The 15,948-nt window shown below is 32.8% G+C and overlaps 1 protein-coding gene across 2 annotated transcripts in view; it reads left to right on the top strand.

The window, feature by feature from the left end:
* Nucleotides 1-15,948, top strand: part of LOC115859650 (pancreatic alpha-amylase) — a 57,386-nt gene that overhangs the window by 5,399 nt on the left and 36,039 nt on the right. The window contains exons 6-11 of one of the 2 annotated variants that reach the window (XM_060301901.2): nt 537-670; nt 1,444-1,566; nt 1,873-1,972; nt 3,620-3,738; nt 3,845-3,970; nt 5,289-5,362. In XM_060301901.2, coding sequence (XP_060157884.1) covers nt 537-670; nt 1,444-1,566; nt 1,873-1,972; nt 3,620-3,738; nt 3,845-3,970; nt 5,289-5,362 — 676 coding nt within the window. Of the gene's footprint in view, nt 1-536; nt 671-1,443; nt 1,567-1,872; nt 1,973-3,619; nt 3,739-3,844; nt 3,971-5,288; nt 6,876-15,948 lie in introns of those variants that run through there. The other variant, XM_060301912.2, reaches the window with a different exon arrangement.

Raw genomic sequence — 15,948 nt, 5'->3', positions numbered from 1 at the left:
GTCATGTATAATCTCCTCAGAGACCATTATAGAACACAGATAAGAATATAGTTGCTGTCTTGAGCCAGGCTATGTGACTTAAATTCTTGGCTGTAGTGCTGTTAGCTGTGTCTGTTTAGGCAAATTGATTAACCTCTCTGAGCAACAATTTTTTCAAAGTTTATCGAAAGGAATAATGATAATGGTTATGTCTTTGTTTTCTTTGGAGAACTAAAGAGGTAATATTTAGCAAGCACTTAGAAATATTGCCAGCTGGATATTAAGTGCTCTATAAGTGTGAGCTATTCTTATCATTTATGTGCAAGAGTAAATTAGGTCAGCATTCTCACAGGACAACAGGTTATTTTGTCATGTTACTTTTAATATTGTAGCATAGATTTTAACAAAGGAAAATAAGAATCTTAACATAAGCAAAAGGATTTGGGTCATTTCACATAACATAAATAGCATAAAGTTATTTTCTATATAATAGTAACTCGTTAATTAAAATTCTTTTCAACTCTTATTTAAAATATTTTCTTCTTGATTTCTACTAGGTAATTGATCTGGGTGGTGAGCCAATTAAAAGCAGTGAGTACTTTGGAAATGGCCGTGTGACAGAATTTAAATATGGTGCAAAACTAGGCACAGTTCTGCGCAAGTGGAATGGAGAGAAGATGTCTTACTTAAAGTAAGTGAAATACAATTGATCCTTTGAAGTATTTCACAGATTTATTTGTGATATTACCCAACATGAATTTTCCTCTTTAAGCCTTTTTATTTAGACAACATCCAAGGATTCATTTACTAATAGCAAGTGTCAGAGTTCCCCAAACACCAATTGATCATCATTATTTAGAACGTCAATCATGAGGAAGTAATTTTAGAGATCCAAAACATCACATAGAGATTTTAATCCTGGTATTATACGTCTCTATTAGATTTGACTAATGTTTGCACATAATTTGTGCAGGCCAGGTTATTGTTAAAATGATTCTGTACTTTATGAAGTCCCTACAATGTGGTCGTCCTGTAGAATTATTAATCAATTAATTAATTTCAAATATTAAAATATTTATATTATAACAATATAATATTGAAGCCTTATTTAAAAACAGTTTGCCATTGTGTATAAAATGATAAGAATGTTGAACCTTCTACAGTCCATCTAAATTATAATTTAGTGAAACTTCTAAAATAACTTTTATAACAAAAATCTTATACCTGTAACATGAATGTAAGTCAAGTAATTCCTACATATATACATGCATGAAATGAATTTGTAGATAATATATCTATATAGTTTCTATTTTGAAAGCCCTACAGAATACTCATTTAATTAGAGAGAGAATTTCATTAGAGGGTTATATTCTGAACGAAATACACATGTAGGTTACTCTAAAGCTATTGTAAAAGAATACATATAGGTGCTTTTAAGATTTTTTTTTTTTTCTTTTTAAATAGGAACTGGGGAGAAGGCTGGGGTTTCATGCCTTCTGACAGAGCACTTGTCTTTGTTGATAACCATGACAATCAGCGAGGGAGTGGAGCTGGGGGAGCATCTATTCTTACATTCTGGGACCCTAGGTAAGAAACAAAGTTCCCCATTTTTTTTTGTTGTTGTTTTGTTTTTGTGGTACGCGGGCCTCTCACTGTTGTGGCTTCTCCTGTTGCGGAGCACAGGCTCCGGACGCGCAGGCTCAGCAGACGTGGCTCACGGGCCCAGCCGCTCCGCTGCATGTGGGATCTTCCCGGACCGGGGCACGAACCTGTGTCCCCTGCATCGGCAGGCGGACTCTCAAACACTGCGCCACCAGGGAAGCCCAAGTTCCCTATTTTTAAACCTACATTTTAATGATATTAAAAAAAATATTTTCTTCTATAATATTATAGACTGTACAAAATGGGAGTTGGATTTATGCTTGCTCATCCCTATGGATTTACACGAGTAATGTCAAGCTACCGTTGGCCAAGACATTTTGAAAACGGAAAAGTAAGTTTTGGTATTTTCCAAAATGTCTTTTCCTCAAGAAAAAGAGGTTAATTTTGTTTTAATTTCACATGATGCTATTACATTCGGTATTTTTTGTATCAAATATTTATTAAGTGTAGACCTGATGCAGAACTCTTTTAAAAATGCAGTGAATATTAAAAAAAATAATGATCTCTATGGACAAAGAGTATGTAAGCTATTTCAAAATATGACAAAGGTAGCCCCTCACCAAAGAAAACAAAACACACTTAAAAATAGGATACAGTGAGTAAAATATGCACTTCTCATAAGTACCTACTTCATAGAGTTGATATGATTACAAATTAACACTTCAAAAAAATTAAAACAGTACATGCACTACAGTACGAGCAATATAAATATTTGTTAAATACTTTTAAAGAAGTTTTTTGGAAAGCAAAGAGATGATCCAATTAGACCTAGGTTCAATAGGGAAAGTATGGTATAACAGGAAGGAAAGTATATGTGTTAAAGAAGAGACATTTGCTGACTCTGCTGGGAATGTTAAAAATGAAAAATATTTGGGTAGTATGGTAAAGACAATAATCTGAGTAATAATTTAAAAAAGACTGAGAAATAAGATTATTAAAGAATATATTTAGAAAGTTAGTGGACAGTTTTCAAACTGAAGATTTCAAATGCAACATCATATAGCAACTTCATACCTGAAGTAGAAAATTCTCTTCACTGCAAACCAGATAGATATTTATCTAGTTTGTAGTAGATTATTTTCAAATTGAGAAGTCCACTACTTTGTACAGAAACTCATTCTATTGTTAGATAGGCTTAATATTTAGAAGATGTCCCTTTATATTGAGTCAATTTCTTGTAATTCCCACTAACTGGTCTTATTTCTGATGGCTGGAGTCATGGCATATGTCCATTTCCCCTTTTCCCATAACATTTCCAAGACTTCTCCAGGACTTGTGCATGCTAACAACTCTTAGTTTTGTCCACTATTCATCATACAACAGGATTTAAGACAGACCTTGATAAACTTCCTAGACATAATCTGTTTTATCCTATGATTATCTTTGAAAGTACCAATCAGAAACCACAATATTAAAAATTTGGTCAATTTATTAAGGGATATTGTGATGCTTTGATTAGTACATTTATTTAACAAAGAAGAATGAAAGAAACTAATATTTATTTATCAATTATCATGTGGAAAGCATTTTTACATACCTCATTTAATTTTTATAGTCACTAAGTAATATCTTCACTTTACTGAAGAGGAAAATGAGGCACCGAAGTTTTGTATATTAACTAAGTTTTTTGTAGCTAGTACTAATAGAGCCTATCTTTTAGTCCTGCTGTTTCTGACACTAAAGGCCTTGCCATTTCAGTGACATTGCACTACCTAGAGTGATATTAAGAAGTCATTGCAATTCCTTGCAAAGAAAATGAGAGGGTAAGAGAATCATAGCCTTGTTTGAAATATGGCACTAGAGAATGGGAAGTTAGGGGGAAGATAAATTAAGTAAAAATACGGAACAAGTTGAATTCTCAATGAAGACACTACAGAGACACATAAGGGACAGATTGGGTTTGGTGGACTGAATAAGGGCACATGTAATGTTAATAATGTGAGCTTTTAAAATGTATTAATTTTTTTTGTTAATTGAGGATGTTAATAATTGGATTGGGCCACCAAATAATAATGGAGTCATTAAAGAAGTTACTATTAATCCAGATACTACTTGTGGCAATGACTGGGTCTGTGAACATCGATGGCGTCAAATAAGGTAGGAATACTTATTTAGAGATATCCTCTAATAATACAGTTTCTTAACATTTTGTTTTAAACTGTTGACATATTCATCAGCATTTCCTATGCTATTTTGTGTTTAGGAACATGGTTGTGTTCCGCAATGTAGTTGATGGCCAACCTTTTACAAACTGGTGGGATAATGGTAGCAACCAAGTAGCTTTTGGAAGAGGAAACAGAGGATTCATTGTCTTTAACAATGATGACTGGTAAGTAGACATCAATTAGAAATAATATTTTGTACCAACTGTTCTTGATTTATTCTTTTCCTGTTCATTTACTTCTTTCATATCTGAAAAATCTTTTAGTCAGCAGATTAAGAAAACTTAGTGATCAGCAGAAAAATGATGATGACGCTTATTATTTTGATCTCTCTTTATAAGGGCTTTCTCTTCTAAGTAGAGTTATGTTTTGTATACTTGTGCATATCATGGGAAGATATGCACATATATATGCTAACATATACATCTCACATAAAATTCACATAATATAAAGGTTGTGAAATCCCTAGAAGACTGTCTTCTAGGACTTTTAAAATAAATAATGGAAAAATACTGCCTCAGGACGGAAATATCTTTTTTTCTGTCTCTTTTTTTTCACCTACCCTGGTATCTAGTTCTTTGGTCTTCTTTTTTCACTGTCCTGTCTTTCTGTGGCAAATAATGCTTTTTAAAGCATATATATATATGAAGAATATATATGTTATGGTCATTGATTGACGTCAGGAGATTTTTTAGTTTTAGTTCTGAAACATCTCATTACTGGCTTTTCATTTGTGACACTTATATTCTCTGTCTCAAGTATACTGATTCCCTCACACAGAGAACTATAGCTGAGAAGACCTCTTTGCAAGCAGTTGAAATGCCTTTGCCAAAGGCTGACTTCCACTCATGCTTAGCTCACTCTAGCACAAATTATATTTTACTGAAAAAAAATAAATCAAGTGTATCTCTTTCTTCCCCAAGACTCCATTGCCAGTCCTTTAATTTCTGTCTTTTGTAGATGGGAGAATCAAAATAAATTTATGGGACAGATTTGTATTTTAAAACCATATACTTCTTCATAGAAATGCGAGATTATTTTTATCTCCAGCCCAAATTTATTTGACCCTCTTGAAAAAAAAGAGGTTTTTGAAGAAATAATCATATTTAAATTCTTGACAGTAATCAGTATTTTCTTACGTTCAGATGAAGACAAATTTTAAATGTGTGTGTTTACCACAGGAATCAATTTTCTCTAAAGGAGCCAATTCAACCAAATCTTCACTGATACTCTTCAACCTTATTATTATTTTTTTAATAATATTTACTCTTGACTAGGTTACGCCTAAGTCTTCTCTTGTATATGAATATTGTTGGCCCTAAGAAAACTACTTACAGCCACTGGAGAGGCCTTTGTATTTGGATTTTATTTTCATTGAAACCTTGACTGCTTAGAGTTCTACAGCACAAAGTTAAACTCTTTGTTTTAGAGATAGTCTGTATTCTTGCTTTTAATTGTGGTGAAACCTTAAATTTTATTTTACAGGGCATTATCTTCAACTTTGCAAACTGGTCTTCCTGCTGGTACATATTGTGATGTCATTTCTGGAGATAAAATTGGTAACTATTGTACAGGAATTAAAATCTATGTTTCCGGTGATGGCAATGCTAACTTTTCTATTAGTAACTCTGCTGAAGATCCATTTATTGCGATTCATGCTGAATCTAAATTATAAAGTTTGAATTAAATATATACACAGAGAGAAATAAAAGGTGTTTCTGTTCTTATATATATGTAATCTATAACTTCTCATAATTCATTAATTTTTGGTTAAAGCTCTTATAAGTAATCAACTTGAAAAACTCAGAAAGGCATAAAAAAACACATATACTTAACTAATAATAATATCATTACAATCAACATTTTGTTGTGTTTTAGAAGATTTTCATTAACCTTTTTGTCAAAGGCATTTCTAAGAACTCAGAAAAGCATATTGAAAAACATGTTTGTTGCCATTAACACCACTTGCCCGGCTATGTATCTCTAATACATGTCTGTATTTCTTACATAGGGTGTTTCTAACAGTTAGGGGTAGCTGATTTAATGATGATTCCCATACAAAGTCATAACACTTGGGTGCTTTTCACAATATAAAGGCCCTTTCATGTTTAATAAGTTAAAATCTAAAAGAAACAAATTATGCAGTCTATAATAATTAATTATCTGGAGCTCACAGTAATCTTCTCCTACATTCTAAATATTCTTTTTTTCATTCTCTTTCCAATGGCTTTCACATGATGATGTTGTATGGCTTTGGTTTCCTCTCTTAACCAAATTGATTCTGAGAGGGAGGAAAACTAAGTCAGGAAGGTTGTTCTGGTACAACACTGTCTCTGAGAGGCTTGCTCTATGCTCTGCCATGCAGTACTGGACTGAATGAGTCTAAAGATCTTATACCTGGTCAGATTTGGGTCCTGTTCTTATGTCCTAATAGAACAGAAGCTACAGTATTACCCTGTCTATATTTAGTGTCTTGATTTAGCTGATATTCTATGGTTGTACATATTGTTATCTATTAACTTCAGAATAAAATGTCATACTGAAATTGAAGAGAGATGTTGGGACTTTGCTAAAGAAGATTCCTTGGTGCAGTTACAATGCGATATAAAATGAAACCTTTGTTTCCTAGTGGTAGATTTTGTAAGAATTGGGTGTTACTTTAGGAATTCTACCCAGTTCTATCTTAGGAATTTTTATTCTATCAATGTCAATACTCTCTGTAATTTAATTTGACTGAGACATATCTTTTTTTTTTTAACATCTTTATTGGAGTATAATTGCCCCACAATGTTGTTCCAGTCTCCGCTGAACAACAAAGTGAATCAGCCACATGTATACATATATCCCCATATCCCCTCCCTCTTGTGACTCCCTCCCAACCTCCCTATCCCACCCCTCTAGGTGGTCACAAAGCACTGAGCTGATCTCCCTGTGCTATGCAGCTGCTTCCTACTAGTTATCTGTTTTACATTTGGTAGTGTATATATGTCAATGCTACTCTCTCACTTCGTCCCAGTTTACCCTTCCTCCTCCCCATGTCCTCAAGTCCATTCTCTACATCTGCATCTTTATTCCTGTCCTGCCCCTAGGTTCTTCAGAACCTTTTTTTTTTTTTTTTTTTTAGATTCCATGTATATGTGTTAGCATATGGTATTTGTTTTTCTCTTTCTGACTTACTTCACTCTATATGACAGACTCTAGGTCCATCCACCTCACTACAAATAGTTCAGTTTCATTTCTTTTTATGTCTGAGTAATATTCCATTGTATATATGTGCCACATCTTTATCCATTCATTTGTTGATGGACACTTAGGTTGCTTCCATGTCCTGGCTATTGTAAACAGAGCTGAAATGAACATTGTGGTACATGACTCTTTTTGAATTATGGTTTTGTCAGCGTATATGCCCAGTAGTGGGATTGCTGGCTCATATGTTAGTTCGAATTTTAGTTTTTTAAGGAACCTCCGTACTGTTCTCCACAGTGGCTGTATCAATTTACATTCCCACCCACAGTGCAAGAGGGTTCCCTTTTCTCCACACCCTCTCTAGCATTTATTGTTTGTAGATTTTTTGACGAGAGATATATCTTTTTTTTTTGACAAGTGTTATTTTGCTGAAGATTTGCTATTCCCCTTCCAGTAGAGAATATTTTGTGCTCTTTTAACTCATTGAAAAGAATCTTTAGAGACGTTGGAAATAAATGAGATGGTGCTTATGAAAAAAGTGCCAACATTTTTATTGACATATACTAATTAATTGGAAAAGTGGCAATAAAAGAATATTGTTTAAATATTTTCATCACATTATTGATAGAAGTAAAGGGCACACCCACTTGAAAACTAACTATTATGAGCAAGATAAAATGCTAAAGTATGAGAGGTAAAAAGATAAGGTGTGGCCTTTACTCTTTTGACCTATCATTTAGTGGAAACTGGTCAATAATTCCCTATACTGTCAGGAATTTTGCATCTGATTCTCTTATTAATTCAAAATATAAAAGGCTAATCCAAAATATAGAAAAAAGGAGCACCATAGAGTATAATTTCAATGTATTCTTTAAATTAATTAAATTCTTTATTACTGCAGATAAAATTTGATACTCTAGGTACTGATTTAAAGTAGTTGAAAGTGAGTCTAAATTTTAGTTCTGTTTTTCTTTTATTTACTCTTATATTCACCAGTATCAATTATATACTTTCAGAATCCAAAAACAATTATCACAAAATTTAACCATTTGCTTTTCAAAAACTTTTTGTGTATTTTTAAAGTTTATATAGGATCCTCGTTAATTCTAGAATTTATAAAACTGATTCTTTCACAAAAAAATCAAGCACATGAGTTTGAAGTAAATCTTGTTTTAGGAAACTTCTTCAAATCACAGACATTTTAGTTATAGCAGAAGAAGGTCTTTAAAAAAAGTTTCATTTTCTTATGTTTGAAGATTACACAGCAAAGTTATCTCCATTCCAACCTCCTCCTTAATGAAAAGAGAAAATAACAAGAACAAAAACTATAGGGAATAATCCCCTTCATCTCTAATAAAACTGTGAGATTGTCAGCCCAAATAATAAACAATAAGGACCAGCATGAAAATTCAACAGAGTGGAATTTGGACTCTTCTAGAGAGGAAATAATACCAACAGACTTTGAGCATGGCCAAACCTCTTAGAAATACAGAGGTCTCTGACCTTAAAGATCTAATCAAAGACTTGTTTATTTGAACAGAGAGCTACCAGGATGTGGTGAGTCTTGGAACTACACACAAACTCTAAAAGTCACAACGAAAACCAATACTTTCTGGAAGAAGTTAGTAAGAGTTGCAAGTATTAGCAAGGAACATATTTGATGATTAGCTTGATAGTTGTACAGAATCCTTTTGGGAGTGTAAAGAAGTAACTAAAGCAGTTAACCTGCAATCTATTCACTCTGTTTACCATCAGATGCCCTGAGAGAAAGAATAGAAGGTAGGTGACCTGGTCTAATCTCCTTGTCAGCTGGACTTCTGGGAAAAGGGACTACTGATATTTGCTGGGGGAACAAATTTTATCTCTGAAATGCCCTTTATAGAGTGTTCCTGGCTCAGGCTTACCTATAATAAATATAACCTAGAATCTATGCGGTATGGTGTATTTCTTGTAAGTTATACAATTCTCTGAGACATAAATGGAAATGTTTTATACCTTAACTGCTCTTGTTTTCTGAGGTAACCCCATTAACCTTATTTAGAAACCTGATCTATTGTTCTGAGCCAGATACTAATGACCAATGCAGGAAAATGGGACCTGAGGAGCTGCTGTTGATATCTCAGGCCTTTCTCTGTTTTGTCTGAACATCTTGATTGACTATATCCTTGAAATTATTATAAAAGTTTGATGCTGGAATAGGATCTCTGATTCACTTTTGTCTGATTTGATAATCCAATTCTAAGTGTTAGCTTGGGGGAATAAAATACACTCTCTAATACCATAAAGGAAATCTATAACATAATAAGTTTCATAAGGAGCCATATAGATTTTCTGCTCATTCTGAAAAGATGTTGAGAAACAGACAAAGGTACTACAAAGAAAATAAATGATCTTAGAGCAGATGGATTGATGAAAAAATGTTCTGAGACAATATACACAAAATGAAGCTGTCCCAATTCACACAGCCACCAAACCCCAGCATAGACATACATAGCTTTTGTTGGATTAAGAGACTTATTAATAATAAAATGATTAATAATCAAGAAGGAAACTATATATGGCCCATGCTAAGTAATTGTAAAAGAAGAAAATGAAGATAAATAAAAAACAGCAGTACAAAATCAATGGCATTCTTGAAAACCAAACATAATTAGAAAAAGTAATTTAAAAAACATAATTTACAACAACAGCAAAACTATAAGGTACCTAAGAATAAACCTAACAAAGGTGGAAATTGATACTATAAAAATTCTAGAATGTTATAGGACACATAAAAAAGAATGGAAATAGATTTATACACATGAATTGGATTCCTGAAAATAAAATGTGCTAACTGCAATAAATATTCAATAGAAAAGTTGAAATGTAAAATTGAGGAAACCTTCCAGAAAATAGAGGAAAATGGCAAGAGACAAAAAATAAAATAGAATAGGTTAAAAAATTAGAGGATTATTCCCAGAATTTAAACATCAAATTATAAAGATTTTTTGAAGAGACTATATGGAAAACAGGAAAGAGGCAATTATGAGATCAGGGATATGAGTATACAGATTAAAATTGGAAATGTTAAAAGCAATGCATATTGTAATATTTCAGAAAATCAAAGGGCAAAAAGTGATGCTAAAAACTTCCAGAGAAAGAGAATGACTATGTTTACATATGGTGGATCAAAATTAGATTAGCACCAGAGTGCCAGTACAAGAGAGTCAATAGAGTGTAGATTCAGATTTTGACTGTAAAATTTATTTGCTAAGTAACCTGAGACAAGCTTTTCAATTTCTTTCGACCTCAATTTCCTCAACTATCATTATGGATAATATTACTTTTTCATAACTTTGTTATGAGGAATAAATAGGCTAATATAGAACATGGTATATAGGAATTCCTAAATTAATGTTAGCTACTTTAGAAAACTTACTAACAGTAACCCTGAAAGCTTGAGCACAGTAGAAAAATTCTTTAAAATCCTGAGGAAAATGATTTCCAACTTAGAATTTTGTAGCCAGCCATACCATCAGCCATGCTTTGTGGGGGAGAATAGATACTTATCACATGCAAAAACCTAAAAATATCTAACTCCCATATACCTTTTTTCACAGAAAGGAGGAATTAAACCCAGAAAGAGGAAATTAAGATTTCTGAAATAGAATCCTATACAGAAGAGAGGCTAAGGGAATTCTCAATATAATAACAAAAAAAGTCCCAGGAGATTAGGGCTCCAGCAGGCTATGGATAAACCAGTAAATATGAGGTTAGTTCATTGGTGGAATTTGTGAGAAAGGTCTTTTTAGAAAAATAAAATAAAATAAAGTTGAAGGGTTTGACCTCGTGAATCATTTTATTGAAAAGCATTTTAGAGAGTTGTTGGAAGTTTGAGAAGACATAAGTAGATATTTGAAGAATGCCAAGCAAATAAAAAAAATAAATAACTTTTAGAAAAGTAAAAACTCTTGTCTAAGAAAGGAAATAAAATGTCATAATGCTTGGCTCAGAATGAAAAATGTTTACATAGACATAATATTAACAACAGTAAATTTGGATTTAATTAATAAAACCATATGGGGAAGATGGGAAACAGAAAATGTGCATATATGAGGGATGCATTATAGTACTAAATTATAATCTTATAAATTTGGAAATCAAGGCATAATATCTATAACATAGAGAGGGAGAGAGACAGAGAGACAGACTTTCATAATAGATATCTCCTAGAAAAAATAAAAGAAACTTTACTTTTCATTTCACATTCATTTCTAAATATCAATGGTTACTCAAATGCCAAAGCCAGTGCTAGTTTCAAACTTTTAGAGTCACTAACTACTGAAACCATTTGGAATCCACACTCTATTGTAATAATAATTTTTAAAAAGAAACAAAATTCTAAATTTTCTATAAATGAAAGAAATTCTAACAAAGTTCTGAGTTTTGAATTAGGATATTTCAATGTTTTTCTTTTTAAAGATATAAATACAAGTTTTTTCTGAATTTTTTTTTCCTATTTCCTATTTCTGAAGCCACAAGCATAAACTAATTTGCCTGATCCATCTCAGGTTAAAACCTAGGCAGTCCTGATGTAGTCTCCCCACAGTGTTAAACAGACTTTGGAAAATCCTGGGGAATCTGTGTCCTACTTCACTTTGGAAATATGGGAACACATATATTGTACAGCTTGACCAACATGGCAGGCAGAGTTGGTTAATGAGTGTTACAGAATCTGCACTATGAAGAAATAGGCACTCCTAGAGAAGGGTAGACTTGAAGGTGGGCTTAATCTTTGGCAATGACCTGTGTCCAGGCTATGTTTGACTCTAATCTCTCCCAACCTCCAGTGATGATTGACATATAAATAGGAGGATAAAGTTTCAGGGCAGGAAAATGCAAGTAAGGCCAATCCCCTTTCTTGCCACTTAAGAGGAAGGAGCAGCATTCTTTGAAAGAATTCTGGAAGATGACAAGCAAGAACATGAGTAGTGGCTTACCACAGAGTTAGAGGCACTGAGGATGAATATATAGTGGGTCACCCAGGGATAGAGGTGAAACAACTCTTCTTTTTCCATACATACCATAAAGTGGTGACATTAATGTTTCAAGGTATGTTAGAATTATCCTTATGAGGATTTTGTATTCTCCCTTTCTCTCACATGTCTCAGATAATACCTTACATCATCTTGTCCTTGAAATAGAAATAGGTGCACAGGCCAATATGGATTCCCTTGTATAGGTCTAGACCATTCCCAAAACCAAGGATTTCTCTGAAATCTCCTAGTTTAGGTACAAATTAAAGTATGTCCAAGAAGGTGTCTGTTGCTCTTGATCTTCTATCTTCCACCAAATTAGATTGAAGTCATATTAGATTTTGGAACAGGTTTATATCATTTAGTTCATCCTTGTTAGATTATTAAAGTCAAATCTGGATTTTAATACATGTTTTAAACTTTAAAAATGGCAGGTTTAGTTTGAGAAGAAAAAAGATTTTTGTTGGGAGTATTGTATATTCATAGAGTTAAATCATCTGTGTTATGCGAATGCTTTACATGCTGCTAGGTCAGGTATGTCCCTACTCTTATGCAATCAAGTCCATCATTACATGTAACCTAGAAAAAATGCTGACATATTTCCAATTAGGGTGAGTCTTCCTATCAAAAGCCTTCCTATCCTTTTTGATATCCTTCCTAAGCCTTCCAAAAGGCTTTTGATAGCCTTCTTATCAAAATCCTGTCCTAGATTTTGTTGCTTAAAGATGAATACTGTATGAGTATGAACCATTATGTTATGGACAGTCAAAAAAGCTAAGAAAATATGTTCAATATAATTGGGAAAGTGAGTCCATTTACAGGTCAGGCAAAGCTGCATTCTCATTATTCCAGAGATTTTGGAGGAAAAAATTTAAATGAGGAACTGGCAAGGATTCCAAGGGGGAAAATATCTCAAACAGCTTAGAAAAATATTTTCAAAATTTATTATTGCATTAATAGTATTTTATCTATTTTAATAAATATGTAATTTGAGAAAAGCTAATAAAATGTTAGGAGGAAAAATCTTCATAATTATTCAAATACTTATTTACATCTAAGCATATATTAAACCTTTAGCACCAAACGTGCTGTCTGACATAAAATAGGCTTTAAATGAATTAACTGATGAGTGAGTAATTGAAAAAGTATAGTTCTTCATTAGATATTAGCATGCAACCTCTGAAAAATAATCTACATACATATAGATATAGATAGTAAAATAATATTGATAATTGTGAATAAAGAATCAATTTTCACATCTGTAAAAATGTGGGTGTTAGTGTGAGATAGATTTGGGTATGAATTCAATTCCTACTACTTTATTGTGTGTCTGTGGGCAATTTACTTTCCACATGCACCTTCATGTTCCTAGCTAATAATTGTAAATAACAGCTAACTCATAGAGAAGTTACAGAAACAGCATAATATATAGGGCATAGTGCCTGCCACAATGAATGTGCAACAAGTTTTACTTATTATCCCAATAAAACCTTATATTGACTAGAAAAAAAAATAAATAAGGCATTTGTATAAATTGAGTAGATACAAGTCAATTTCATTTAATTACTTCAATTCTCTCTACTTAAACATCTCTAATTTTTAAATTTTATAAAATTAAATTTGCCTATAGTCTGAGTTAAAATTGTAAATAAACAAAAATTGACTTCACAGCAGTGATTAATTTAGTAATTGTATTACTACATGATATTTTGAACTATATGGCATATTTGAAAGAGCAATAAATTGTAAGAATATGTAATTGCTTTTCTAATGTAAAGTCACAAAGAATATCTGGTCCAGGAGTGGTTACTATCAATTTCAATATTCAAAGGAAAATAAAAATTTAAAATCTTCTCGTTAAGTAATTTGAACGTTTCACATTTGATTAAATGAGAAAATTCTTTCAATATGTTACCTATATAATGATTGCATTTATTTGGAATATCAGTGCAGTGTGGAGTGATAAGGACACTGGAATGAAAATTCAGAGGCTCTTAGCTACAGTATGGCTCTGATACTAAATAGCAGTGTGATCTTGGGAAAGACATTTTCCTCTACATGTCTCAGGATACTGAAAAAGATATTTAAGGTACTTGAACAGGCCTGCCTTCCATGGAGCCACTTTACAGCTAAGAAATAAATTCCCAAATCATAGAAGTTGAGTAATAAGACAGTTATTAGAAGGTGAAAATATATTATTTTAGTATCTGGCATCTGAATTATCTCATAGATAAAATCTTCCTCTTTAAGAAGATATCTTGAAAAACCACTGACAAAGTGAGATTCTGAGACAAGACCCCAAGAGTGTAAATGTGGTTTTCTAGGTCTGTACTAGAAAGAAGGAGATTTTTTTTTTCTAGGAAAGGACATACAATTAGGAACTGATGAGGGAAAAGAGTTAGAGAAGCCAGTAAAACATTGAGATGACCATGGGGACATAAACTCATTCCCTCCCTACCATCCATCAACAGAAATCTTGACAGCTTTGGGTTTCCAAAGTAAGTGGGGATGGGAATATTATCAAGTCTTTCTAGCTCTCAAGGGGCAGGCAATCCCTAGATGACATCTGGCCCATATTTTGAGGGCCTATACAGGTTCATGTGAACTAAGGCTTTGGACCCCACTGCATCTTGAATGAATTCACCACTCTCAAACTGAGCCAGCAGTAACAAAGTGTTGAGTACATGGAACAGAGTAGAATTGTGTTGATCCTTAAACAATGGAATAATTACCACAATTAAATTAATTAACATATCTGTCACCTAATATAGTTAACTATTTTCTTTTGTGAGTGTGGTAAAATGATTAAGACTTACTCTCTTAAGAAAAAAAAAAAGACACTCAGCAAATTTCAAGTATACAGTACAGTATTATTAACTATAGACACTATACAATACATTACAGCCCTAGAATTTATTCATCTTATAACTGAAAGTGTTATAACTTCTCGATTCCCCCAGCACCCCCAGACCCTGACAACCATCATTCTACTATCTGTTTCTATGAGCTCCATTCTTTTTTTTAAGATTCCACATATAAGTGGGATCATACAGTTTTGTCTCTGTTTGTATGACTTATTTCAATTAGTATAATGTCTTCCAGTTTCATTCATGTCATCACAGATGGCAGTATTTCTTTTTTTAATGGCTGAATAGTATTTCATTATATATAGATATACCATGTTTTCTTTATCCATTCTCCCACTGAGGAACACTTAGGTTATTTCTATACCTTGGCTATAGTAAGTAATGCAGCAATGAACATAAGAGTGCAGGTATCAATTCAAGATACTGACTCTCTTTCTTTCAGATATATACATAGAAGGATTGCTGGATCATACGGTAGTTCTATTATTAATTTTTGAGGAACTATTGTTTTCCATAATGGCTGTACCAATTTACATTCTTAACAGCAGTGTACAGGGTTCCCTTTTCTCCACATCGTTGTGAATATTTGTTATCTCTTGTCTTTTTGATAGTAGACACTCTAACTGGTGTTAAGTAATATCTCATTATGGTTTTGATTTGCATTTTTCTAATGACGTGTGGTGTTGAGCACCTTCTCATGTATCTATGGATTGTTTGTATGTCTTTTTGAAATAATGTCTATTCCGGTCCTTTGCCCATTTTTAAATTGTGATATATATATATATTGAGTTGTAAGTGTTCTTTATATATTTTTGGATATTAAACCCTTACCAGATACATAGTTTGCAAATATTTTCTCCCATTCTGTAGGTTGCCTTTTCTTTCTTTTATTTTAATGTTTCCTTTGTTATGCAGAAGCCTTTTAGCTCGATACAGTCCCACTTGTTTACTTTTGCTTTTTTTAGCCTGTACTTTTGGTGTCATGTCCATGAAATCATTGACAAGACCAGTGTCACAAAACTTTTTCCCTGTTTTCTTCTAGGAGTTTTATGGTTTTGAGTTCTACGTTTAAATCTT

This window comes from Globicephala melas, chromosome 1 (assembly GCF_963455315.2).
Source record: "Globicephala melas chromosome 1, mGloMel1.2, whole genome shotgun sequence".
NCBI classification, from domain to species: domain Eukaryota; kingdom Metazoa; phylum Chordata; class Mammalia; order Artiodactyla; family Delphinidae; genus Globicephala; species Globicephala melas.
This window is presented reverse-complemented; position numbering and strand designations above follow the sequence as displayed.